The sequence below is a fragment of the Schistocerca gregaria genome, chromosome 3 (genome assembly GCF_023897955.1).
Source record: "Schistocerca gregaria isolate iqSchGreg1 chromosome 3, iqSchGreg1.2, whole genome shotgun sequence".
In the NCBI taxonomy this organism is placed as follows: Eukaryota; Metazoa; Arthropoda; class Insecta; order Orthoptera; family Acrididae; genus Schistocerca; species Schistocerca gregaria.
This window is the reverse complement of record NC_064922.1, coordinates 548183198-548209065: the sequence shown is the minus strand read 5'-3', so window position 1 is coordinate 548209065 and position 25868 is coordinate 548183198. Positions and strand designations below refer to the sequence as shown.

The 25868-nt window shown below is 44.0% G+C and overlaps 1 protein-coding gene across 3 annotated transcripts in view; it reads left to right on the top strand.

Annotated features, from left to right (window-relative positions):
• The first annotated feature begins 22014 nt into the window (after positions 1–22014).
• LOC126354025 (protein kinase C-binding protein NELL1-like) overlaps positions 22015–25868 on the top strand; it is an 871152-nt gene continuing 867298 nt past the window's right edge. For 2 of the 3 annotated variants that reach the window (XM_050003353.1, XM_050003352.1), the window contains exon 1: positions 22015–22241. In XM_050003353.1, coding sequence (XP_049859310.1) covers positions 22208–22241 — 34 coding nt within the window. In that variant the 5' untranslated portion in view covers positions 22015–22207. The remainder of the gene's footprint in view (positions 22242–25868) is intronic. The other variant, XM_050003356.1, reaches the window with a different exon arrangement.

Here is a 25868-nt window from a genome sequence, read left to right as displayed (position 1 = left end):
GCCAGACGACGCTTCCATACATCGTCGTTTCTGCGTCACAAACTGCACTCGTAAACACATTATGTAATTCCCGTACAGAGGATGACATAAATATGATATTTCAGTGACTGTGTCGTTGGGAAGAACGATGCACGCATGTTCGAAGGAACTTTCCATCGTTCTTCTTAACAACACAGGAACTGCAGCATCGTACTTATTAACTGACTTGGCGAATATTGTGACTTATATGCACGGACTGAGAGCGCTTGACGATGAAACTCGGGATCTGCTTTCATACACAAACTATGAAACCGATCTAACTAAGTGCCAAGAATATGTGCACATCGCTAGGAAGCAGTCTTGAAGGCAACAAGAAAGACTAACGTCAGTTTGTCCTCATCAGTTATTAACCTGACACCTACACAAGCTTCAGCCGCGGAAGTGGCTCTGGTACCTGTGACTCATAGTGTCAAACTCGTCATCAAATCAGAGTTATAGTCAGGAGAAGTAGAGAAATGGTCTCGATTTTGGGAATAGTATCAGTCATCCATATACAGAAATCACTACATTTCTACTGTAGACAAAAACCGTATAATTTAGGCTCATCTCGATTATCTTGAAACAATCAAACCGATACCACTTGTACGCTACATACATCGAATGTAACAAACGCATAAAAGCCTTACAGGAAAATGTAGACGATTATGGCCGCATATTAGCACCCAGATTTCTGCGTGCGTTTCCGAAAAATGTACTCAGACGCTGGGTTATTCAAACAGGAATTGCTGAAAGCAACGTCACAAAACTAATGGATGTTTTGAGCAATGAACTAGAAGGAGCTATGATTACTCACACAATTAGTGGTAATAGCGTTTCGAAAATATTCACATCCACAACTGCGACTGTACAGGTTAATTCAAACGAAGAGAAGCCAAGCAGAAAGACGAGAAGAGAGCACTCGAAATACTGCATGTTTTGTGATTCAGATCTTCATTGGGCACAAGAGAGTACGAACATACTATCAAGGATAGGATCGACAACCTGAAATCCTCACGTCGATGTTCCTTGTGTCTGAAAAGGGGCACAATATCATTGAATACAGGAAGAAAAATAAAATAGCTTGTTAGAGATGCAAGAAGTCGCTTCATGTATCTTTCTGCAATTAAGAAGCGCGAGTTTCAGTGGGAAATATTATTGTTCAACTGCCGCTCTTCCCAAATCTTCAAACAGCCTGCGTTTGGATCACACGTCAGATGGGACAAGAGAAACGTGCCCTACGTGCTGTTAACTCGATGACGGAAGCCATTTCAGCTTTATCAGCTTGGCCAATGGCTTGCAGTTACGAATCATCACCCACAGCCATTAGCTGTTGCAGGATTCAGATCACCGCATTTCACGTCACTATTTCGCTCATGTGCTCACTTCAAGTTGACAGAAGTTTGTACAAAAATACACTGACGGAAAATAATCCCAACACCAAGAAATAATTATTGTCGTGCAATGGAATTTCCGGGCTAGATGACATATTTAAGGTTTTAATGTTGCAAGATTCATAGGTTAATACAAGAACGAGGAAAACCATTGTAAGTATGAAACTGTAATACATTAAACGCCGGAGCAAGTACCAGGCTGTTGAATGCAAGTATGCGAACGTGCTTGCATTGTGTCGTGCAGGTGCCGGATGTCAGTCTTTGTGATGAAGTTCCATGCCTGTTGCACTTTTTCGGCCAATACAATGACAGTTAATACTGATTGCAGATGACACTGGAATTGTCGTCCGATGATGTCCAATACGTACTAGTTTGGAGGCAGATCTAATGATGAAACAGGCCAAGACAACATGTTGACACTCTGCGGACTGGTTTCCAACAACTGTATGTTGACGAGCGTTGTCCTGTTGGCAAACGTCCCCTCCAAATCTGTCTATGAATGACAGCACAACACGTCGAGTCGACAGACCGACGTACAAACAGAGTCAGGGTACGTGGGATGACCTGCTCATATACGAAATCGCAACCCCAGACAGTAACTCTAGATTCCATTGTGTAGACTCCAGGTTGGGTGCAAATGACCTCCTTCTAACCAACATATGAACGGCACTGGTACCGAAGCAGAACCGGCTTCCAGCAGAAAACACCACAGACGTTCACTTCACCTTCCAATCAGCTCTCACTTGACACCACTGGAGTCGCAAACGACGGTGGTTTGACATCAGTAGAGTGCACGCTACTGGATGTCTGGCTCGTAGCTGTCTTTGAAATAACTGATTTGTAACAGTTCGTTGTATCGCTGTGGTACCAAATGCTGTTCATATTGCTGCTGCAGATGCAGTACCATGAGTCAGAGACATACGCGGAACACGATGGTCTTCCTCCTCTGTAGCGCTGTTGACAATTGCGTCTTCGTCGTCTTAAAGACATTCTTGACTAACATCAACCAATTTCAAATTTAACGAACGCTCACGACCGTTTCAGCGTATATTCAAAGGAAACCTGATTTTCATATTCATAGTGGTGCAACAAGCACCACTCTTGTGCTAGTAGAGCGAAATTTGAATATACGTCATTCTCCAGATGTAGAAACACGACTACCAACTTTCTTTGATCCCGCACAACGCGTTCTTGGCGTTAGGTTTTTTTTCCGTAAGTGTGCCTTGAATTTCTCCACTTGTAAAAAGCAGAAACTCATCACTTCGAGCTGTTCCATACGATATTACCATCCATAGGCTCCAACATGCTGATCCCAAGGACCACGAGCGCCAGTACCCTCGTAGAATTCTTATGGTGCAGAGCGAAAGATGACAACCCAACATGCCTTAGCGATTCGGCAGCTATTTTTCCTTCTAGACATGGATCGCGTTTGAGTGGGCGCAGGTAGGGTATCATTTTCAGGAAAGCTACTGTCAGCCATGTAAACCTCAAGAAAGATTCTGCGTCCTTAAACAATGAAATGCGTCGCTTTAGGGACTTCGAATTGATGACAGGGATAAAAGGAAAACCAAAACGACCACTCTCACAGAAGCATGCCGCCGTTTTGCATAACTTTCGTGATACGTTCCAAATGGTGGAAGGCCTGAGAATAGTTTCATTAGTAAGAACAAAAGATATGATCCTTTCTTCAAATCACAGTAACCGAGAAAGACGTTGTATATCATTGCAAAGAACGTTATATAGTAACATTCACATTCCTGAGAGGTATCATTCACAAATGGTGCTTTGCACGTTGAAAGGATCAGTATGCAGAACACTTCAGATGATGTATTCTACCTACGTCAGCAAGTAGTGAAAAAGGAAATACTGGGAATTACAAAGCGGAGAATTGTCTCTGATGCGTCATCAGGAGAAAATGATTCACCGTCACTTAATAACACTCTAGATTCAGGACCCATTTCGTTGCCAGAAATGCTGCCAACTTTAATTCGCTTCAGAGTGTGCCAAAAGGCAGTTGTTCGAGGACCGAGGCGTACATATACTGAATAGAAAGAATAAAGATTTAATGCGATTCTACTGGTTTGGTTTCAAGAAAAAGGAAGATGCAATTTGGCAAACTACGAACGACGTCATCATTTATTAATTCACACGTTTATCATTCGGCCTCAATTGCGGCCCATCTCTCTTTCTGCAACGTTACGTGAATTAGCAACAAGGGTTAGAGACAAATATCCTATTGCAGCAGAGATTCGAAATATAAGCACATTCATGGACGACTGGGCCGCCAGTTGCGTGGTCGACAATGTAGTCGCATCTATATCCTATCAGCTGACAGGTCTATTGCAACGAATAAAACATCCAGTGGTAAAATTGTCTACGAATTATAATTTTCTAAAGATTATATGGAAAACGGAAGAGCAGCCAGTAAAGAACATACTACAGCCGTAGGCATCTATAGAAACACAGAATCAGATTCAGTCTTCTTCAATCACCGTCTCATTAGCGATAAATTGCAAGTTAGACCCGCGATTAAACGGCAGTTACTGCACACAACAGCGAAACTTTACGGTCCTCTCGTCATCTGTTTACCGATACACATAACACGAAACACTTTTCTCCCCAGATATATGGCGTAAAGGCATACAATGGGACGAGATCTTGTAACCACATTCATTAACTGATGGGAATTTCGGGCATCACAAATCACTCATCTACAGTTATTCATATTATCAAGAAGGATATGAGTGCACAGTAAAAAAAAGAAAAGACAAATTTCTCACGTTCACGCATTTTCTGATGCCTCAGAAATGGCATAAGGATCAATACTCTATATCTGAACATCTGAGACTAAAAATACGTTTGTGCGTTTTGAGGTCAGTAAAAACAAAGTTTTTCCTATCAGAAGGTTAAACTTCCATTGCTTGAATTACTAGCTGCCTTAATGGGTTCACGACATCTGAGATATTTCGTCACTCTTCTGAATCCGACATTGCAAATGCAACAATGTGGAGCGATGACATGGTAGCACTTGACTACATACGAAGCAACTAAATCGCTGGAGCATGTTTCTTGGTAAGAGAATAATTGAAATCCATGAAATTTTAACTTCATCACTGTGCTTACATTCCCTCACCAAAACCAATCCGGCAGATTTGTTGTTCCTATTGGAACCGATTGCACATAATGGCATGGGTTCTCTGTTTCATTCATAATGTTACACGTGCAGAGAAGATAAAAGCCAAATTCACTGCTCACAAACTAGAATCAGCAAAACGCAGTTGGATACGGCTGGCCCAGTGGGAAAGGTTTCTTACAGAAAACCACACATTACCAAGTTTCTAAAAAAATCAAAGATAGAACGCTACAACCCGTGTCTTTAGGATGGACTCAAACGGCTTGGAGGACGAGTTCACTATGCAGACTTGAATGTACTTCAAAAGCTTCCTATATTATTGAAACTTTCTCATCAGTTTACAAGGCTGCTCACTCGACAGACGCACTTACTATTATACCATCATCGGCCGGTGTGGCCGAGCGGTTCTAGGCGCTTCAGTCGGGAAAAGCGAGACCGCTGCGGTCGCAGGTTCGAATCCTGCCTCGGGCATGGATGTGTATGATGTCCTTAGGCTAATTAAGTTTAAGTACTTCTAAGTTCTAGGGGGACTGATAACCTCAGATGTTAAGTCCCATAGTGTTCAGAGCCATCTGAACCATTTTTTGATTATACCATCTAGGATATGCTGTAGTATTATCTGAATTATGGAATGAATTTAGGAATTTAAAGGGAAGACAAAGAATAAAAGGGATCATACGCATGTGTCTCCTTTGTAAGAAAGCTATACGTGTCTGCAGATGTTAGACAGAACCTAATATATCACATGACCGCATTAAATTCACTATGCCATTTGCGGCAGCACGCTTGTATTTCGTAGGACCACATTTCGTCATACTCGGCAAAAAGAACTCTCCATCTGCAACTCGTATCTAGTACGTGCACAGATAATATATGATGGCCTTCAGAAGATTCTTTCGGATAATGCGAAACTGTTTCGAGCAGGAAACACAGAAGTGAAAGACACCAATCTGATCTTCGAGGATGCGAGGGTCAGCCAGAACTTCGCTCACCACGGTGCCTCATTGAAGTTTATTATACATGGCGGCCTGGTGGTGAGGTCTGTGGGAATACGTGGTAGAAATAACGAACCGTTGCCTCAGGAAGGTTATTATGGCAAAATCATTAGATGATGAAAAACCGTTTAGGAGTACATAATAAGAAATGCAGGTGTACCCGTAGTCTAGGGGTAGCATTTTTGATAATTAATCAAAACGATCTCGATCCCGGATTCGAAACCCACCACATAAGAAGTCACCCTCACTCTGCCAATGGCCCTGTCAGAGAGGATGGAGGAGCGGACAGAAGTTCAGGGCGCTTTTTGTCCTTGGACTGGGAAACTACTCCTAAAGGCGGAAGAATCACTAATTATCAGCGGAATGAGAATGCAGAACGCAGTGGAAACGATAATGTGTAGCCACAGGATATGTGGCCTGTAACTGAAAAAGTGTCCCGACGACCTCTCCATTGGCAAAAGACGGCGTTATAGTCCCCTGTTCAGATCTCCGGGAGGGGACTGCCAAGGTGGAGGCGACCATGAGAAAAAGATTGAATAATCAACGAAAGGATAACGTTCTACGAGTCGGAGCGTGGAATGTCAGAAGCTTGAACGTGGTAGGGAAACTAGAATATCTGAAAAGGGAAATGCAAAGGCTCAATCTAGATATAGTGGAGGGCAGTGAAGTCAAGTGGAAAGAAGACAAGGATTTCTGCTCAGATGAGTATAGGGTAATATCGGCAGCAGGAGAAAGTGGTATCACGGGAGTAGGATTCGTTATGAACAGGAGAGCGTGTTACTGTGAACAGTTCAGTGACATGTCTTTTCTTATCAGGCTCGACAGCAAACCAACACCGACAACGATAGTTCAGGTGTACATACCCACGTCGCAAGCTGAAGATGAAGAGACAGAGAAAGTATATGACGATACTGAAAGGGTAATATACTACGTAAACGGAGAAGAAAATCTAATAGTCATGGGCCACTGGAAAGCAGTTGTAGGGGAAGGAGCAGAAGGAAAGGTTACAGGAGAGTAAGGGTTTGGGGTAATGAATGAGAGAGCAGAAAGACTAAATGACTTCTGTAATAAATTTCAGCTAGTAATAGCCAATACTCTGTTCAAGACTCACAAGAGGAAGACGTGATACGGTAATATTTCACTTAGATTACACCACTGTCAGGCAGAGATTCCGAAATCAGATACTGGATTGTAAGACATACCCAAGAGTAGGTAAGGACTCAAATCACAACGTAGTAGTGATTAGGAGTAGGCTGAAGTTCAAGACATTAGTCAGGAACAACCAGTACGCAAACAAGTGGAATACATAACTACTAAGGAATGACGAGATACGCTTAAAGTTCTCTAAAGCTATAGATACAGCAATAAGGTATAGCTCAGTAGGCAGTACAGTTGAAGAGAAATTGACATCTTTAAAAAGGGCAATCACGGAAGTGGGGACAGAAAAACATAGGTACAAAAAAGGTGACTGTGAAGAAACCATGGGTAACAGAAGAAATACTTCAGCTGATCGATGAAAGAAGGAAGTACAAAAATGTTCAGGGAAATTCAGGAATACACAAATACAGGTCACTGAGGAATGAAATAAACACAAAGTACAGGGAACCTAAGATGAAATGGCTGCATGAAAAATGTCACGAAATCAACAAAAAAATTAATGTCGGATAGAGTGACTCAGCAAAAGAAAGTCAAAACAACCTTCGGTAAAATTAAAAGAACGAGTGGTAACATTAAGAGTGCAACGGGAATTCCACTGTTAAATGCAGAGCAGAGCGCGGATAGATGGAAAGAATACATTGAAGGCCTCTTTGGGTTGAAGATTTGTCTGATGCGATAGAAGATGAAACATGAAACAGGAGATAGGGAATCCAGTATTAGAATTAGAATTTAAAATAGCTTTGGAGGACTTAAGATCGAATAAGGCAGAAGGGATAGATAACACTCCATCAGAATTTCCAAGATCATTGGGGGAATTGGAAACAAAACGATTATTCACGTTGGTGAGTAGAATTTTTGAGTCTGGCGACACATTATCTGACTTTCAGAAAAATATCATCCACAGAGTTCCGAAGACAAGTGTCAGAATTATCGCATAATCAGCTTAACAGCTCATGCATACAAGTTGCTGACAAAATAATATACAGAAGAATTGAAAAGAAAATTGAGGATGTGATAGCTGACGATCAGTTTGGCTTTCGGAAAGGTAATGGAAGCAAGACACATTAATAGGATTGTCGACCTGGGAAAAGCGTTCGACAATGTAGAAAGGTGCATGATGTTCGAAATCTTGAGAAAAATATGGGTAAGCTATAGGGAGACACGGTTAATATTTAATATGTACAAGAGCGAAGAGGGAATAATAAGAGTGGACAACCAAGAACAAAGTCCTTGGATTAAAAAGTGTGTTAAAGAGGGATGTAGTCTTTCACCCCTACAGTTCAATCAGTAAATCGAAGAAGCAATGATGAATGCAAAAGGAAGTTTCAGGAGTGGAATTAAAATTCAAAGTGGAACGATATCAATGATACAATTCGCTGATGACATTGCTTTTAGAGGTTTCCGATTCACTCAGGATGTAGTGTTGCGACAGTACACATGGAGTACATGAAATGATCGCATTTACAGATCAACAGCAGTAGCAGTTCTGAGGTACCATGTGTCGACCTATTCTGAAATACCCGTATTAGTTGGTGGTGTAGCCAACATGGGCTGACTCTGGCATCAATCATACAGTTGGCGATGCAGTCCTGGGACACGTTATTCATGCCTGCTCGGCCTGTTCAATTACTTGTTGATTGACGAGTCGCTTCTCATCTCATCATATACCACACGTGCTTGATTGGAGACAAGTCCAGAGATGGTGTTTGTCAGTAAAGTTGCTGCACGTCTTGCAGAGCACGTTGAGTTTCACGGGCAGAGTGTGGGCGATCGTTATCCTGTTGGAACAACACATCAGCTTCCTGTTGCAAGAATGGCAAAGGAATGAATCTAAAAATTTTCTGCACGTACCTAGTGCTGATTAGCTCCCTCTTCAGGAACACCAAAGGTGAGCGAGAGCTGTAGCTTACTGCATCTCACACCAGAAGGCATAGGGTAGGGCCAGAGTGTCATAGACGAATGCACTCTATGAAACAGTGCTCACCAGGTCTATGTCGTACATGCAAACAACCATCATTTGCGCGCAGGCAGAACCTGCTTCCATCGGTGACAACGAAGGCGTGCCATTGCATCTTCCCAGTGATCATCTGATGGTACCAGTAGAGGCGTGCACGTCGATGCTCAGGTGTGAGTGGAAGACGGGTTAGAGGCCTGTTTGCCCATAGTCCCACTGCTAATAATTAGTTCTCAACAATTCATGTTGATACGTCCGGGCTCACAAGCCCCTTATCTGTGCTGTGGTAGCTGTACAATCTGTCACAACTGTCCTTACAATACGATGATCCTGGCGAACGACTGTGCTGCGTGGACGTCCAGAACCTCGTCTACGGGTGTTCACGTGACCACTGGTACCAGCATCATTGCACAACTGACGCAGCACTTGCAACTTCTGTGACGATTCTCCGAAAGGACTATTCCGCCATTCGGAAGGCCACAGTTTGTCCCCTTTCCAACTCGTTCAGTGGGCTGTAGTGCGTCTGTGTGGCAAGGTTGCCTGCGTGCCTCACACGTCTGCACTACACTGAGCCTTCTGGCTGTCAACACTCCCTATTAAAGAACTGACACTGATGTCGCTCAGGCAGCTATGCCTGAAATTATTATCAGTGCATCTGCTATCCCCCAGGGGGCATATGCCGCCATCAAAATCGACATCTTTTTTTCAAGTGTACTAATATTTCTTTTCTGGCAGTCTGTTTTACACCCCTGGGTTTTTAGACTGGCATGCAAAATACCTTCTTAATTAATTTCTACATAGCAGTCATTCCATCATTTTTATCTATGGAGTGCAAATGAAATGAAATGACAGTATGACATTATTGCCTGGGAAACCTCATCTGTAGTTCTTTGAGCGTCTGGTGCAAGTCTTTCCTATTTGAAGCCACTTCGCGAACTTGTACGTCTTTGTGATGAAGATGAAATGAAATTATTGGAGAAAACAAACATCCAGCCAGGAATCAAACCCAGGACAATCTAGTGATGCTAACCAAAATACCAGCTACTGCAGACTACACGGTGCAAATAAAATCTTCAATACGATAGCATATGCTGCAATAAACTTTTACATATCAGGGACCACTAATTTATTAAATGACAATTTGATTTTACACCTAGGCTATTATAGAATCAATATCTTTTACAGGATGAGGAGAAAAATGCCCAGAAAATATTTCATGCACCTTAACATATGCAATCTAATTTACCTGTTCTATATCTAACTGCATGCAATATTTTACTTTCCAGTTTTATTTTGCCGGTCAGTGGATCAATATGGAAGATGGCATGCTCCACGCTGTTGTCGGATATCTCAAAGATCACGGATCTAGGTTACATTGTTGCTGGAGCTATCAAAAAGGGTCATTGTCCTCCAAGGTCAATACTCTCTCCCACATTCCCTCCCGTTTTCTCCTTTTCCATAGGAAGAGGGTCCATTGTTCTCTTCAAGTCAGCCTCTAGATTCCTAATCACTTTTACTAATGCCTGTCGCAATTTATTGTTCAATTAGTGTAATTTATAAAATTTCTTACCCTTTTACATATTGTACATTAGCTAACAGTATACTACATATAATGTTCAGCTATATTATGTTACTAGCAAGAGATATTAATATTACAAAGATTAATACAGTACAAACAGACCACTTCCTTAACCCTCGACCGACAGTCTCCCCCCTCCCCCCCTCCCTTCCCAAGGTCCATCCGGCCTTGGTCGATCTCTATTGAGATGACCAGTCGAACTGGCCGAATAATGCTTCTTCAGCCTGGGGTTGAAGAATTAGGATCTGCACCATTCCACCTCGCCCTTATCTTGCTTCGGTAGTATGGGCTCTCCTCTACATGTGTCTTGCCTGTTTATCATTTTGTAAGTGCACAGTGTCTCCCACTCAGCATTTAACTGCTTTCCTGTTAGGACACTGTATTTTATGAAAGTTTCTTAATTCTACCAAATATTCTTTCTCCTGTCTCTTCATAAACTTCACTTCTCTTCGCAGATCCTCCAGTACACCAGTTCATGGTCGGTGGGTATTGTACTTAAGCATTCTCCCGTTAAGAAATGGCTTAGTGTCGGTGTAATTGGTAATGAACAAGTGGCGGCTTCTTTTCTGACTGGTTTGATGCGGCCCGCCAAGAGTTCCTCTCCTGTGCCAACCTCTTCATCCAGAGTAGCACTTGCAACCTACTTCCTCAATGATTTGTTGAATTTATTCCAATCTCTGTCTTCTTCTACAGTTTTTGGCCTCTTCAGTTTCCTCTAGTACCATGGAAGTCAATCCCTGATGTCTTAACAAATGTCCTATTATCCTGACCCTTCTCCTCGTCAGTGTTTTCCACATTTTCATTTCCTCTCCGATTGTGCGCAGAACAGCCTCATCCCTTACGTTATCAATCCACCTAATTTTCAACATTCTTCTGCAGCACCACATCTCAGACGCTTCAATTCTCTTCTGTTCTAGCTTTCCTGCAGTCCATTTTTCACTACAGTACAATGCTGTGCATCAAACGTACATTCTCAAAAATTTCTTCCTCAAATTCAGGTCTATTTTTGATACTAATATAGACTTCTCTTGGCTAGCAATGCCATTTTTACCAGCGCTACTCTGCCTTTGATGTCCTCTTTGCTCCGTCGGTCAATGGTTATTTTGCTGCCTAGGTAGCCACAATCCTTAACTTCATCTACCTCACGACATCAATCCTGATGTTAAGATTCTCACTTCTGCTACTTCTCATTACTTTCATCTTTCTTCGATTTACCCTCAATCCATATTATGTACTCATTAGATTATTCATTCCATTCAGCAGATACTGTTATTCTTCTTCACTTTCTAATTTCCTTTTCTGGCAAGGCTGTGCAAGATATGTGTACTTCGCCATATTCTCAGACAAGCAGGATGTCATACTCGATCTTTACATCATTTAGTCTTTTATTTTCATACTGCGCGGTCGTAAGGAACACTATCCTCATTGAGTGATGTTGGGCAGTACCACTGAACCAAAAAGTAATTTCGTAATCGGTCGATGCGCTTTAGATGGAAACTGTATAGGAAGACGGAGATTGGAATAAATCCAGTACATAATTGAGGACGCAGGTTGCAAGTGCTACTCTGGATGAAGAGGTTGGAACAGGAGAGGAATTCGTGGCGGGCCGCATCAAACCAGGGTCTTTGGTCTGATATCGATCTGCTATGGTCTTATTCTACTTCCTGTTACAGAATCACCATGTAATCTGTTGCATTTTTATCGATTAGTACGAAGTCATGTGTGTGGGATATTGCATCGAATCAAGCAGAGACCAGGGTGCAAAATTTCATAGCCTGTGTCGGTGCAACAACAAGCATTTTACCAGCATTTACGCCGTGCAGGAAAAAAATAAGTAAAGATCCACTAGTATTAGAACAGCCTAGAATAAAAATTGGTATTTATTTCTTCTTAAATTCATGATAGACTGTAAACATCGAAAAGTACCTGCTTGCATACATGCAGAAAAATAACGACTGGCGTAGCTTCTCATAAGTGATTCAAAAATGCAGAAATGGTTCAAAAAATGGCTCTGACCACTATGGGACTTAACATCTGAGGTCATCAGTCCCCTAGAACTTAGAACTACTTAAACCTAACTAACCTAAGGTCATCACACACATCCATGTCCGAGGCACGATTCGAACCTGCGACCGTAGCGGTCGCGCGCTTCAGGACTGAAGTGCCACAACAGCTCGGCCACACCGGCCGGCAGAAATGGTGCTGATTAATTCTTAAAGACGTTCATTCCAGTTGACTAAGCTATGTTACTAATCTTCAGCGTGACGGTGAATTTAATAACTTCATGGTAAACATTTGCGCTTTGCGAAGTACATCACCATTTTGAAAGGAAGCCACATTTGAAAGAACGCAAAATCTGCAAGATTGGTGATGTTTTACAGAAGCTCGAAATTTAGCAAGGACTTCAGCGGGAGCTGCTTTTAATAGCATGCTAAGATGAAACTCTGTCCCGAAATTCAGCAGTAAATCTAGAAACATTCTGGTAAAGAATAACATATCTGTAAAGTGCACCAGCGGCATGAGACAATCGAAACCTTCGTTGTGCGATAGCAATGGTAATGGTATCGATGACAGCACAGCTAAAGCAGAGCTACTGCACACGGTTTTCCGAAATTCCTTCGCCAAATAAGGCGAAAAAAATATTAAATAATTCGAATCAAGAACAGCTGCAAACAGGAACTAGTTAGAAACAGATACCCTCGATGTAGCGAAGCAACTTTAATCGCTCAATAAAGGCAAGTCTTTTAGTCGAGACTGTACACAAATTAAGTTCCATTCAGAGTACGCCGATATGATAGCTCCATACTTAGTAAACACAAAAAATAGCTCACTCGACGGAAGAACCATACCTAAAGAGTGCATAGTTGCACAGGACACTTCAAAATACAAGATAGGAAATAGAAGTAAACCGCTTAATTACAGACCCATATCACTGACGGCGATTTGCAATATTATTTTGGAATAAATACAGTGTTTAAACATTTTAATTACCTCGAAGAAAACAATCTAGCGATGGATGATCAGCACGGATTCAGAAAATATAGTTCTTGTGAAGCACAATATGCTCTACATTCACAGAAAGTAATGAGTGCTGTCGATAGAGGATCTCAGATTGATTCTATATTTCCAGATTACTAGACCACTTCTCGTACCGTTCCTCGAAAGCGCCTTCTGATCAAATTGCATGTCTTTGGAGTATCATCTAAGCTGTATGGAAAGTATCCTTTCATGAACGTCACAGTTAGTAGCAACTACCGGAATGTCATCGAGTAAAACAGAAGAGACACCTGGCATTCCTCAAGCATGTGTTATGGTCCCCCCTGCAGCTCCTAATCTACGGAAACGAATGGGGAGACTATTTCAACAGCCCTCACAGATTGTTGCAGATGATACTGTCATTTACCGTATATTAAAGTCATCAGAAGATAAGAACCAGTTCCAAAATGGTTTGGACAAGATATCTGTATGGAGGGAAAAGTGGCAATTTTCTCTGAACAATAAAAAGTGTCAGGTCATCCACATCAGTATTAAAAGGAACCTCCTAAATTTCTGTTACACGGTAAATCACACTAGTCTGATTGCTGTAAACTCAACTAAGTACTTGGGGATTACAATTACGAACAACTTAAACTGGAACGCTCGCACAGACTGTGTTGTGGGTAAAACGAAAAAAAAACAAACTATGTTTTATTTGCAGAACTCCTTGAGGATGCAAACAATCTAATAAAGATACGGCCTACACTACGCCTGTCTGCAGTTTATGGGACCCTTACCAAATAGTACGGGTGAACGGTATCGAAAAACTTCAAAGACTTGCAGCTCGTTTTGCTCTGTCGCAAAATATGTGAAGAGAGAAACAGAAGTTATACGCGAGTTGGGGTGCCAGTCATTAAAAAAAGACATTTTTCGTTGCGGCGAGATCTTTCCACGAAATTTATGACACCAATTTTCTACTAAGGTAGCTAAAATATTTTGTTGACACCCACCTACACAGGGAGAAGTGATCAACAGAATAAAATAAGAGAAGTCAGAGCTCGCATGGGAAAATTTATGTTCTTTTTTCCAGCGCGCTGTTCGAGCTTGAAATGGTAGAAAAATAGCTTGAAGGCGGTTCGTTGAACACACTGCCATGGACGTGCGGATGAATTTTAGAGTGGTTACGTACACACGGATGTAGAAGGACAACTGCATTAATGTTATTATAACATGGTAGAAAATTGCAAATGTCATTTCTGTTCTATGTTTTTCAATAAATGACCGCCTCAGTTTTTAAATAATGAAGTTCTGCTGTAACTAATAAAGGCCGCAATATTGTTAAAGTGGGACAGCTGAATGAAGAATACGATTGCGGGCTTTTCATCTGTTGCTCCGCCCATTTACGAGTCTCTTCCCCCCCCCCCCCCCCCCTCCTCTCTCTCATCTGATACGTCCCCACGGACCCTGCGAACAGACGAATGCTCCCTCCTCGATTGGCGACGTGATAGTGGCCGTCCGTCTTCCTTCAGACGCAGATCCCCTCTATATCGCCGGTTATATATAAGCCCGTTTCTCTCAGAATGGACACAGTTGATGAAGTTCTGCCGACAGGTTCGGAAAATTGTACCTCCATGTCAGATCCAAGTCTACAGTCTGTTGACGATCTAAGTTCACCTCAATACTCTGCGCACACTCGGAGCTTTACAAGAATACTGAACTTCCAGACATATCATTACAACCCCTTGAGTGCATCGTATGTACACTTTCAATTAATTCCGGTCACGAGACAAAAAATAAATTCCCTAAAGGATACCTTACGTTTCTTGTGACCTTTATTATCGTCATTTTTTTTTTTTAATTTTAGACTCTAAATAATCATTCGAAGCGACATACCTACATACACATCACTATTCTGCAATTCACACTTAAGTGCCTAGCAAACGATTATTTCAACCACTTTCAGATTATTTCTCTACCGTTTCAGTCTCTGACAGCGCGCTGGAAAACCGAACTCTCAAATCATTCTATGCGAGCTCTGACTTCTCCTATTTTATTACGATGATCGTTTCTCCCTTTGTAGGTTGTCAAAAGCAAAATATTTTCACATTCAGAGCAGAAATTTGATAGCTGAAATTTTGTGAAAAGATTTCGCAGCAACAAAACTGCCTTTGTTTTAATGATTGCCACCCCAACTAGCTTATTATATCCGTGTTACTCTCTTCCCTATCTCGCGTTAATGCAAAACGATTTGCTCTTCTGTGGATTCTTTCTTATGCCCTCCGTCAATCCTATCCGGTTAAGATCCCATACCACACAGAAACAATCTAGCACAGTATTAACAAGCGTAGCATAGGCAGTCTCTTTAGTAGACCTATTACATCGTCTAACTGTTCTGAAAATCAAATACAGTCTTTGATTTGCTTTCCCCACAATATCATCTATGACATTGCTTCAATTTAAGTTGTTAATTGTAATTCCTAGGTATTTAGTTGAATTTGTAACCTTTGAATTTGTGTGGTTAATCGTTTAACCGGAATTTAACGGATTTCTTTTCGTATACAGAGCAGCCACACCTTGCGCGGTATGTGCCCGCGCATTGTCATGCAAAATGATGGGTGGGTTGCGCAGAAAGTGACGCCGCATCTTTCGCAAAGCTGATGGCAGGTGATGCTCCAAAAATGAACATTGACGGTCTGCCCTGGAGGAACGTAATGCGGTAGGATAACGAACTGAGGCTGTTCGGTTCCGCGATGGGACTGGGAAGTACTGTGCCATCCACCATACTCCCCGGACTTAAGTCATTGTGACTTTGATTTGATTCCGAAGATGAAGGAACCACTTCGTGGCACTGACTTCAGAACTGTTCCAGAGATTCGACAGGCAGTAGACCGCTCCATTTGCACCATCAACAGAACAGGCTCTGCTAACGGTATACTAAGCCTTCGAAATCGCTGGCACTGGGTTCTGCACAACGCTGGGGACTACTTTGAAGAACAGTACCAGGTGCAAACATGTAACTCTTTTGTATCGGTTGTCAATAAAGAGTTGCCACTATTTAAGTTCCAAACCTCGTAGGTACCTCTAGCTGTTTATTCACATGCTTCTCATCTAAAGCGTACACATTCGCAACAGTTTCCAGGAGTCCGCCGCACTAAAGATAAGCAGCCGACACAAGCACAAACGGCAGCAACCCTGCTGAACGACTGCTCAAAACGACACCACGCTGAGCTCCAGGATTCACCTCGCTTGGTTTTATCCGTCCTACATACGATAGTCAGTATCTGCAGCTGGTGAAGATGAGATTCTGTGCATTGATTCCACACCTGGCAGGGCCGCCAATTGATACATCTATATCTACGTCTTCGTACATACACTGCAAGCCCCGCTGAGTGGCGGCGGGTACCATCCCACTACAAGTCATTTTCTTTCCTCTTCCACTCGGAAACACAGCGAGAGAAAAACTGTCTATAAGCCTCTGTATGGACCCTAATTTCTCTCATCTTATTTTCGTGGTCGTTCCAAGAAATTACGTTGGCAGCAGTAGAATGATTCTGCAGTTCGCCATAATTGTCAGTTCCCTAACTTTTCTCAACAGTGCCTCACGAAAAGAACATCGTCTTCCCAAACACTCCAGCAGTACTCAACAATGAGTCCTTTATAGATGCTCTACACTTTGTCAAAATTGTACCAATTAAACAATTATTGTGACTGAGTACTCAACAATTAGTCCTTTATAGATGCTCTACACTTTGTCAAAATTGTACCAATTAAACAATTATTGTGATTGGTGAAGCAGCACACTACTAATGCTGTATCGAAAGTTACAGGATTGGTTTTCCTACTTACCCACCTCAACATACATCTTTCTACTTTAAATGAAACAATAAGTTTACTGTTACCAGTCACTGTTTATTTGTTTCCACGACGCGTTTCGAAGGTTTAAACCTCCATCATCAGGTGGATATACATCAGTTAATATGGCATTTGTGTGTTTGTGTTGTGTTACGATTTCTTTGGAGGAAGTTGTGACACTGTTTAGTGGAGAAAACAAAACAGTATTTCAGAAATTGGTCTGTTTTGACAAAAATTGAACTTGTACCTAGCAGTAAACATAAATTAAGTAAGATAAAGTACCTCCAGTGGTCACAGGATCCTTTCACAGTCGTACATTTCTTCTCATTTTGTCTATTGAGCCTCTGTAGTGTCTGGTGAAGTCTTTCGAAACATTTATTGGTGGCCTGAATAACTTTTATGCATCAGGTTTAAACCAGTCATTTCTTCAATATTACTAATCACAGCCCTGTAGTAATTCAAGCATTGGATTGGACAACAAAAACCGCAACCATTCACTACACTGTCGCTAACCGGTTTCCACGACCATGCCGGCCGAAGGTGGTCGAGCGGTTCTGGGCGCTACAGTCTGGAACCGCGCGACCGCTACGGTCGCAGGTTCGAATCCTGCCTCGGGCATGTATGTGTGTGATGTCCTTAGGTTAGTTACGTTTAATTAGTTCTAATTTCTATGGGACTGATGGCCTTAAAAGTCAAGTCCCATAGTGCTCAGAGCCATTTTTTTCCACGACCACCTCTGTAAACTGCACGGGATCACAGCCTAAGCTCAAAGAAGATAATGACGTACATTGTAACTCCATGATTCAAATTCCTATTGGAGCAAAACGCAATTTATTGTCTCCTAATAACTCTCGCCAAGTCCGTGTCAGTTGCTAGACAACACTCTATTTTAGGTCTCTTCTTCCTGATGAGTCCATATACGTGCACTGAACAGCAATACCCGACGTGAAAACACGATGCTGAAAGGCGCTTCCCACTTCTAAGCAGGGGAACAACTGCACTTACTCTTGACTAAAGACTTCCGTTATATACACCTCCACACCATCTGCATCCCTGAGGGCTCATAATTCGCCCCTGCACCCCACCAGGACTGGCAAATAACTCTTCAACTTTACCCACTACGAACGCTCGACCAGGTTACATTGAGCTAAAAAAGTAAATGTTTTTTAAGCCCAGTCCTTTTCTCCTACTGAGACTCAGAAGTCTGAAATTTGTCTCAAAGGTGCCTGCAATCTTTCTCTGTTACGAGAAAAAAGCGTGGTGCCCTAGGACTAGGCGACGGTTCGAACGTGCAAAAACAAGGCCAGAGCTCAGAAGCTTAAATGTGGTGTAAGATGTGTTAATGGTCACGTTGAAACCAAATTTCACCACAATTCTGCCCAAAGCCACCGTGGAGGTATCTGACCACTTCTCGTGATAAGTTTGCAATAGAGGTCAGAACCACGGAGCCTAGCACTCAAATCACGGGGTTTTCTGATGGGTGGCTGAGGAAAACATTTCAAACACACCGTCGCTCAGAATCTACATAAGAAGGCCTCAGAAAGCGGCATGAAAACCGTTAACGAAACGACACCTTCCCTTAGGACGTTCATAACACACCTTTTGAGGTCGAAAACGACAGTTTGTAGCGACTTGCAACAGAACAACATCTTGCCAGTCTTTGACACTGCTGACAACCTTCAGATGATACAACCCTTGTCTCAGAACATCGTGGAGCTCCAGCCTTGGTGAACATGATTTGATCCCTTTCATTGCTGTAAGTGAGAGAGGGTGTTTATGCTTTTTCAGCCCTCCGGTGTCGCGCCCTCCATTCGCGTGACCATGTAGGATGTGACACCCACACATACGTGAGTAAAATGGCCAAAACTCCTCCCCCCTAGTTCGACAACACTCTCGGACCACCCGCACATTTTTCTTGAGCACTTTAAAAATGTACCTGTACAGACAAAACGCTAGACTGCTTCCTAGGCGCCTGTGGGCAGACAAACCCTTTGACACCCTTCACTTGGGTGGTGCTATGGTGCAGCTCTCGTGGTTGCTTGCGGATATGCGGAATCTGAAACATTTTTCTTAGCCACTCGTAAAAAAAAAAATTGCTTGATTTCAACGCTAGGCTTCGCGGTTTTGATTGCCAATGCAGTGACGTCAAGAAGACTCAGATGTGGGTAAAGTGGCCGTGGCTGACGACCTTCCCACGGTGTGGCACGTGCATGGTGCTTAGGGCAGAATTGTTGTGAAATTTGGTGCCAGTGTGACATTAGTAACTCTCCTTACACCTTACATGAGCTCCTAAGCCGTGGGCTTTTTTTCGCTTGTGCCGCCAGCTTGCTCCTGTAGCGACGTCGAGCATAATGGTGCCGCTGCAGGGCGCCATACATTTGCACCATGACAGAGAAACTATGTCGCCTTTGAACTACATTTCAAACCTCCGCGGCGCAATGAGAGAAAATGACAGGGTTACAGAAAATTTACTCTTTAATTCATTTCTGCTGTGTATTTTAACATGAAGGCCATTGTGCCAATCACCCACCAGAGCAACAAGAAGGCACTGAGACTGGCCATGCCTTGTTAATGGTCGTATCACTGGGGTAAGGTACTGCTGCCTAAATTTTATCAGGAAACGCCAGACATCCGGCGGGAAAACTCGCCTTTGCAAACCGGCATGTTGGGCAAGACCATCACCATTCAGCCGGTTTAAGCGAAGACTGGTCATTTGTCTCCACGTGGGAGAACATCCCTGTACCCAGAAGCCACGAAACCGACACTGTCACACACAACAGTGACCAACACTCTCTGTCGGTCGAAGTCCGGAAATGATATGGTGAAAAGTTAAAGAACTTGCAGCGCATCTCATCATTGCTCAATACTTCAGCATCTCTCTTCTTTCCACGTTGATTCTTGTAAACTATCCTCTCAAACTCCACTCCCTCTTCATCATTACGGAATAGTGATCTGAGACTGCATCTGCTCCTGGCTACACCTTGTAATGCAATTCCCCTGTCTGATAATGATGTAGTCCAGCTGGTATCTTCCTGTGTCTCCAGGCCTCTTTCAAGTATACTTCTTCCTCTTGTGGCTTTTGAAAAGAGTATTCGCTATTACTTATCAAAGTTTACTGCAGAACTCGTAAAAAAAAACCTTGAATGCGATGTCACAGGTACAATCGATAGTAAGATTCATTTGAAACTTAAGTGTTAACAAACATGACAGGAAAAATATTAGCTACTTCCTGGCAGATTAAAACTGTGTGCCCGACCGAGACTCGAACTCGAGACTCGGGACCTTTGCCTTTCGCGGGCAAGTGCTCTACCGTTCTGTTTTCAATTGACCTGGGGCCAAAAACCGCATATAAAGCATCACTCACATCGGTTTTTGGTTGTCCTGAAGCCAAAAACCACATCAAAAGCATCAATCAAAATCAAACTGGATTATTAATTTCCGTGTGACTGACGCAAAACATATTCAATACGCTGTTCAAATGGACCTGAGCACTATGGGACTTAACATCTGAGGTCATCAGATGAATCCTGCCGGCATTGATGTGTGTGGTGTCCTTAGGCTTAACTAGTTCTAAGTTCTAGGGGACTAATGACCTCAGAAGTTGAGTCCCATAGTGCTCAGAGCCATTTGAACCATTTGAACCAAGCAGTAGATACTTTCGCCTTGTTTGTATATATGTGGAGAGGATTATCTTGCTGAAACATAAGCCCAGCATGGCTTGCCAAAAATGGTAACAAGACGGGGCGTAGAATATCGTCGACGTAGTGCTGTGCTTAAGGGCCACTGGTTGACGAACACGCTATGGACTGGCTCGACTTTTGAAGCTCTTTCTCTTGAATAAATCATCCAGTTTTTCCGAAATTGTAGTCGTTAATTTGTCTGTACATGTACATGACAAGTAGCGATTTCCGTCCCGTTCAGACGATTTCTCGAGGTGCGTCTTTTTCTCTTAGAGTGTATCTTCAGCAAGTAACTGAGGCTCTGAGCACTATGGGACCTAACATCTGAGGTCACCAGTCCTCTAGATTCAGAACTACTTAAACCTGAGGACATCACACACATCCATGCCCGAGGCAGGATTCGAACCGGCAGCCGCAGCAGCAGCGCGGTTCCCGACTGAAGCGCCTATTACCGCTCGGCCACCGTGGCCGGCTACAAGTAACTGAGGGCCTTGGATGGAAGTAGATCCCTGAAATGACGTCCAGGAGAGGAAGTCGTGGCAGTACATGTTAAACCTGTTGGAAGATCGACGACCACTACCATGCCCCACCCCAAAAACAGGACACCTTTCGGATGATTAGACACTACAGAATCACTCTTGAACCTTTATTTGCGGTAGATATTTCAATGTTTAGTGTAGTGATGATTTTTGTTGTGAACAGATATGTGGAGATCTCAGGGACTGAAGCTACAATATTGAGTTTTTTTGTAAGGTTGGTGAAGGGGTATCTGGTTACACCAGTTAGTGAAGCACTGAGGGGATCGTTGGATTAAATGGAGGCTGGGTTGTACGGCGAAGAAAGCAGTGTCGTCGAAGATACCCTGAAGGGGAAGGTTTTGATACACAACAGAGAGGATGAAATCATCATATGCTCACATATAGATAAGTTGTAGTTGTAACGAAGAGCGTTGGTGAGAATTGGAGTGAAACACTCGGCTAGTTCCTAGCGTCACCATCGATCGGAGAGCACCACAGCTAGCTGACCGTAAAGGTCGCCGGTGCGGATGGCGGGTCAGAGGTAATTGTGATTCACCACGACCGAGGTCTTCCAGTTTTCTTGAGAGTCGCAACTCCCCTGGCGCCGGCCTGTGGCGAGGCTCCATTGATTGGTTGGTGCGCCGTCCAGCCGCTAGGGAGCAGTGCGCGCCCGTCGGCGGCGGCGGCGCCGGCAGGGGGTGGGGGTGGTGGCGGCGGCGGCGGTGGGGTGGGGGGCGGCGCGGACCGTCGCGGCGGCTCGCACCAGTACGCCGGGCGGCGCGGGACGCAGCGGTCGCCAGCCAGCAGGAGCGGTCGACGTGCCGGGGGCAGCGCCAGCAGAAGCGAGGCGGCGGCGAGCCGCGACTACGGTCCCAGTGCCAGGCGGCGGCGGCGGTGGCGCGCGGCGATGCGGGGCGGCGAGAGCGCGGGCCGCTAGCCGGGCGCGGGCCGCCATGCTCCTCGTGCTGCTCGTCTGGCTGGCTCCAGGTAGGCAGGCACACACGCGCCGCGCACGCCGCATTTTCCGCCTTATCGATTGCCGGTGGGCGCGCGTCTCGGCCACGCACCCCGTCGCCGCCGGCGCCGCCACCACCGGTCAGCCGCTAGCCGCTGCCACGGCACCTTCGGGGTGCCGACGGACGGGCTGCGCTCTAACCCGCGTGCGCTCCCTCCCGCTTAGCCCCGCGTCCTGTCTCACGGCCGGTACACCACAAGCACTCGATCTGTAGCATCATTTCACAGAAAACGTCGTGTGGCACGAGGTCTGAATGAAAAGAATGTCCATCGAGACATACCAACGTAAAGAGTGGATACGTTAGTCAGCAATTCCCTGTGTGCTATAGCTGAGGAGTACTGGACTGATAATTGCCTGAAGTCATTGCCAGTGAGATTGTCGTCCAGAATAACATTAAGGGGCGATAAATCATACGTAATTAAACTAGTACAGAAATATAAAAGTCGATGTAAAAAAAAATAAAAAATAAAAAATTCAAGGTTTTCAAGTGATGAACTGGTGTCGCTCTACACTTGGACATTATCTCCGTGACGGAATAGTGTAAAATACTGCTGTTTTCGGTTTTCAATGAAGAAACACCCAATTTCATTTGGAAAAGCATTGCCGTTTTCTTGTGTAACTTTTCCGAGCTGGCACGACGGTAAAATAGTTCGGTGGACGTAAACTGAAAATTACAAGCCTGGCACTTGGCGGCGCGTGCTGTGCACGACACGGGAGCAACCTGTGCCAATTTGGCAGCCACCTGGCAGCGGTCTGGTGCGTACACAGCGGCCGCCGTACCTGGCAGAGCCCTGACACTCGCCACAACAGCGTTACGTCATTGCAGTCAGCCGGCACACCCCACTCGCACAGTGGCGGGGGGGGGAGGGGGGGGGGGAGTGCGCTGTCGCTTGTCTGCAGCGGGGGATTAGCCCTATTCATGAGGACCCCTTGCGCTACGCTGCGACGCTTAAACGCCGTCAGCCACCTGGGAGGCGCCCCTCTGTGCTGTCACATTATTTCTGACGCAACCCGCCGGTGTACTTAAGCGGCGTCGTTTTTAGAGTGTAGTCCACATTTTGAATGGTGCCACACACGTTCTGTCTAAACACGGTAAAATATTAAAAGAACCTTCTTCAGTCTCAAATCGAGAATTTATTAGCAACGCGTTTCGAACCCTGCAGAGAGCTTCAGGTTCTAAATACTATTTCGTCCATTCTCCCATTACATATACAGAGCGATATAATTATAGGAATTTATCATATAAATAGCTTTTAAAGATTGAGTAAATTAAGTAAACCATAATTGTGTCGTCTTATGAGTGATCCATGAATGTGTAGCAGGGACTATGCTAACTGCTACATGCAGATAGTGACGGAATGTGAATGTCAAAAACCTCCGCATCACTCTCCAGCACCGGGAATGCATTGTGAACGAAATCCGGATTTCAAACTGAAGGCCGATTATCTGTACATATTCTTATCTGTGTGTACCTAGTTGCGCGTCTCAACACCGTCACGTTGCTTATCACCAATTCTTTCCTCATCACAAACTCCATTTTACGTCAGCCAAAATGATGAAATGTGTGAGCAGCTCGTGACGTTACTTCTGTCTTCTCCTTCGTCAATTCAATGACTGGTTGATGATAACTCGGATATCGAAGGTTGCGATATGAGGACAGTATTACGAACGGCATTGCATCAGTTAATGATCCAGCACTCAACTAAGCTGAACAAAAATCGCAGTAGACTGTCCGCCACGAGGTACGGCGAATACATTTGACACTGAAATTGTGTAATGCGTGTCCGTTCTCGACGCGTGACTTTATTTAGCACTCTCATTGTTCAAATACTAACCGAATAATCAGCCTAACGGTTTTTTCCCACAACTACATAGTCGTGCGCTAACATCAAAGTATTATTAGCGAGAGCTTCTCTATAGCCCATTGTTGCCGTCAGTGCTATATTTTTCTTATACTTTCAAGCTGTTTGGTATCAACAATCGACAGTCAGCCAGATTGCTCGCGACAATTAAGAAATACCAACATAAATAGTGCGTCTGAGGGTACGCGACAATTAGAGACATCGAGATGATTGTAAATTCGTGGTAGCTTTTCCTCATATCGTACGAAATTTCCGTTGCGTATACTCTCATATACTCCCACGAGGCTAACGCATTGTAGTATTTGTGGTGGAGGCACAGTGGACGAAATGTCAGATAGGGGTGTCAGTTGAACGAAGATCCAAATTCTTGAGACTGAATGAGTAATTGGACTGCTGCTTTCCTAGCACTGTGTGGCGGCACGAGGGCGAGGCGACACGCAGAGATGTCGTTATTAGAGAGTGCTCAGGGAGTGAGCGATGTGGCTGATAATGCGCGAGTGGGAGGGCAGAGGCGGTGGCGGCGGGCACGTGGCGGGCGCACGCGGAAACCACGCCCCTCGCCGTGGCGGGGCTTCCCGGCGCCGGATCAAAGGACGGGACCTGCGGCACGCAGCCCCGCGCCCCTCCTGCGCGGTTGTGCGTACAAAGAGGCGCTTAGAGCGCTCGAGGTGAGCGCGTCGACAAGGACCTCCCCGAATTCTAACGGAAGCAGTTTTGTGCGGACCATAAAAGCTCAAGATTCTACTGGCATCCAGCTTCGTCGCCTGTGAAGTCTTTCGAGACACGTTGTTCCTCCCTCATTTCCTTTTGACCATCCGAGCACCACGTTAATTTGGATCAACTTCTTTTCTTCTGGTCTTTAGCTTTATCCAGTATCCTTTCCTTCTCATACTTCCTACACCAACATACCGGGTGATCAAAAAGTCAGTATAAATTTGAAAACTGAATAAATCACGGAATAATGTAGATAGAGAGGTACAAATTGACACAGATGCTAGGAATGACATGGGGTTTTATTGGAACCAAAAAAATACAAGAGTTCAAAAAATGTCCGACAGATGGCGCTTCATCTGATCAGAATAGCAATAATGAGCGTAACAAAGTAAGATAAAGCAAAGATGATGTTCTTTACAGGAAATGCTCATTACGTCCACCATCATTCCTCAACAATAGTTGTAGTCGAGGAATAATGTTGTGAACAGCACTGTAAAGCATGTCCGGAGTTATGGTGAGGCATCCCTAGAGATGTCGGTCGATCACGATACACTTACGACTTCAGGTAACCCCAAAGCCAATAATCGCACGGACTGAGGTCTGGGTACCTGGGAGGCCAAGCATGACGAAAGTGGCGGCTGAGCACACGATCATCACCAAACGACGCGCGCAAGAGATCTTTCAGGCGTCTAGCAATACTTTTTTTTGTTCTAATAAAACCACATCTCATTCCACGCATGTGTGTCAATTTTTACCTCTCTATCCACATTATACCATGGTTTATTAAGTTTTTAAATTTATACTGACTTTTTCATCACCCAGTATATACTTCGCAGTCCACTGCACAGTTCATGGCACAGTGTACAACTTGACACCATTTTCTTTTCTATTCCATTCGCTTATTTGAGAAATGGATAAATAAGTCTGTACGCCTAGATAAATCTATATGACTATGTAAGGCGTTCTAAAGTGTCTTATCTTATTTTCATGATCCCTACCCAGGATAGGCGATGGTGACAGCAG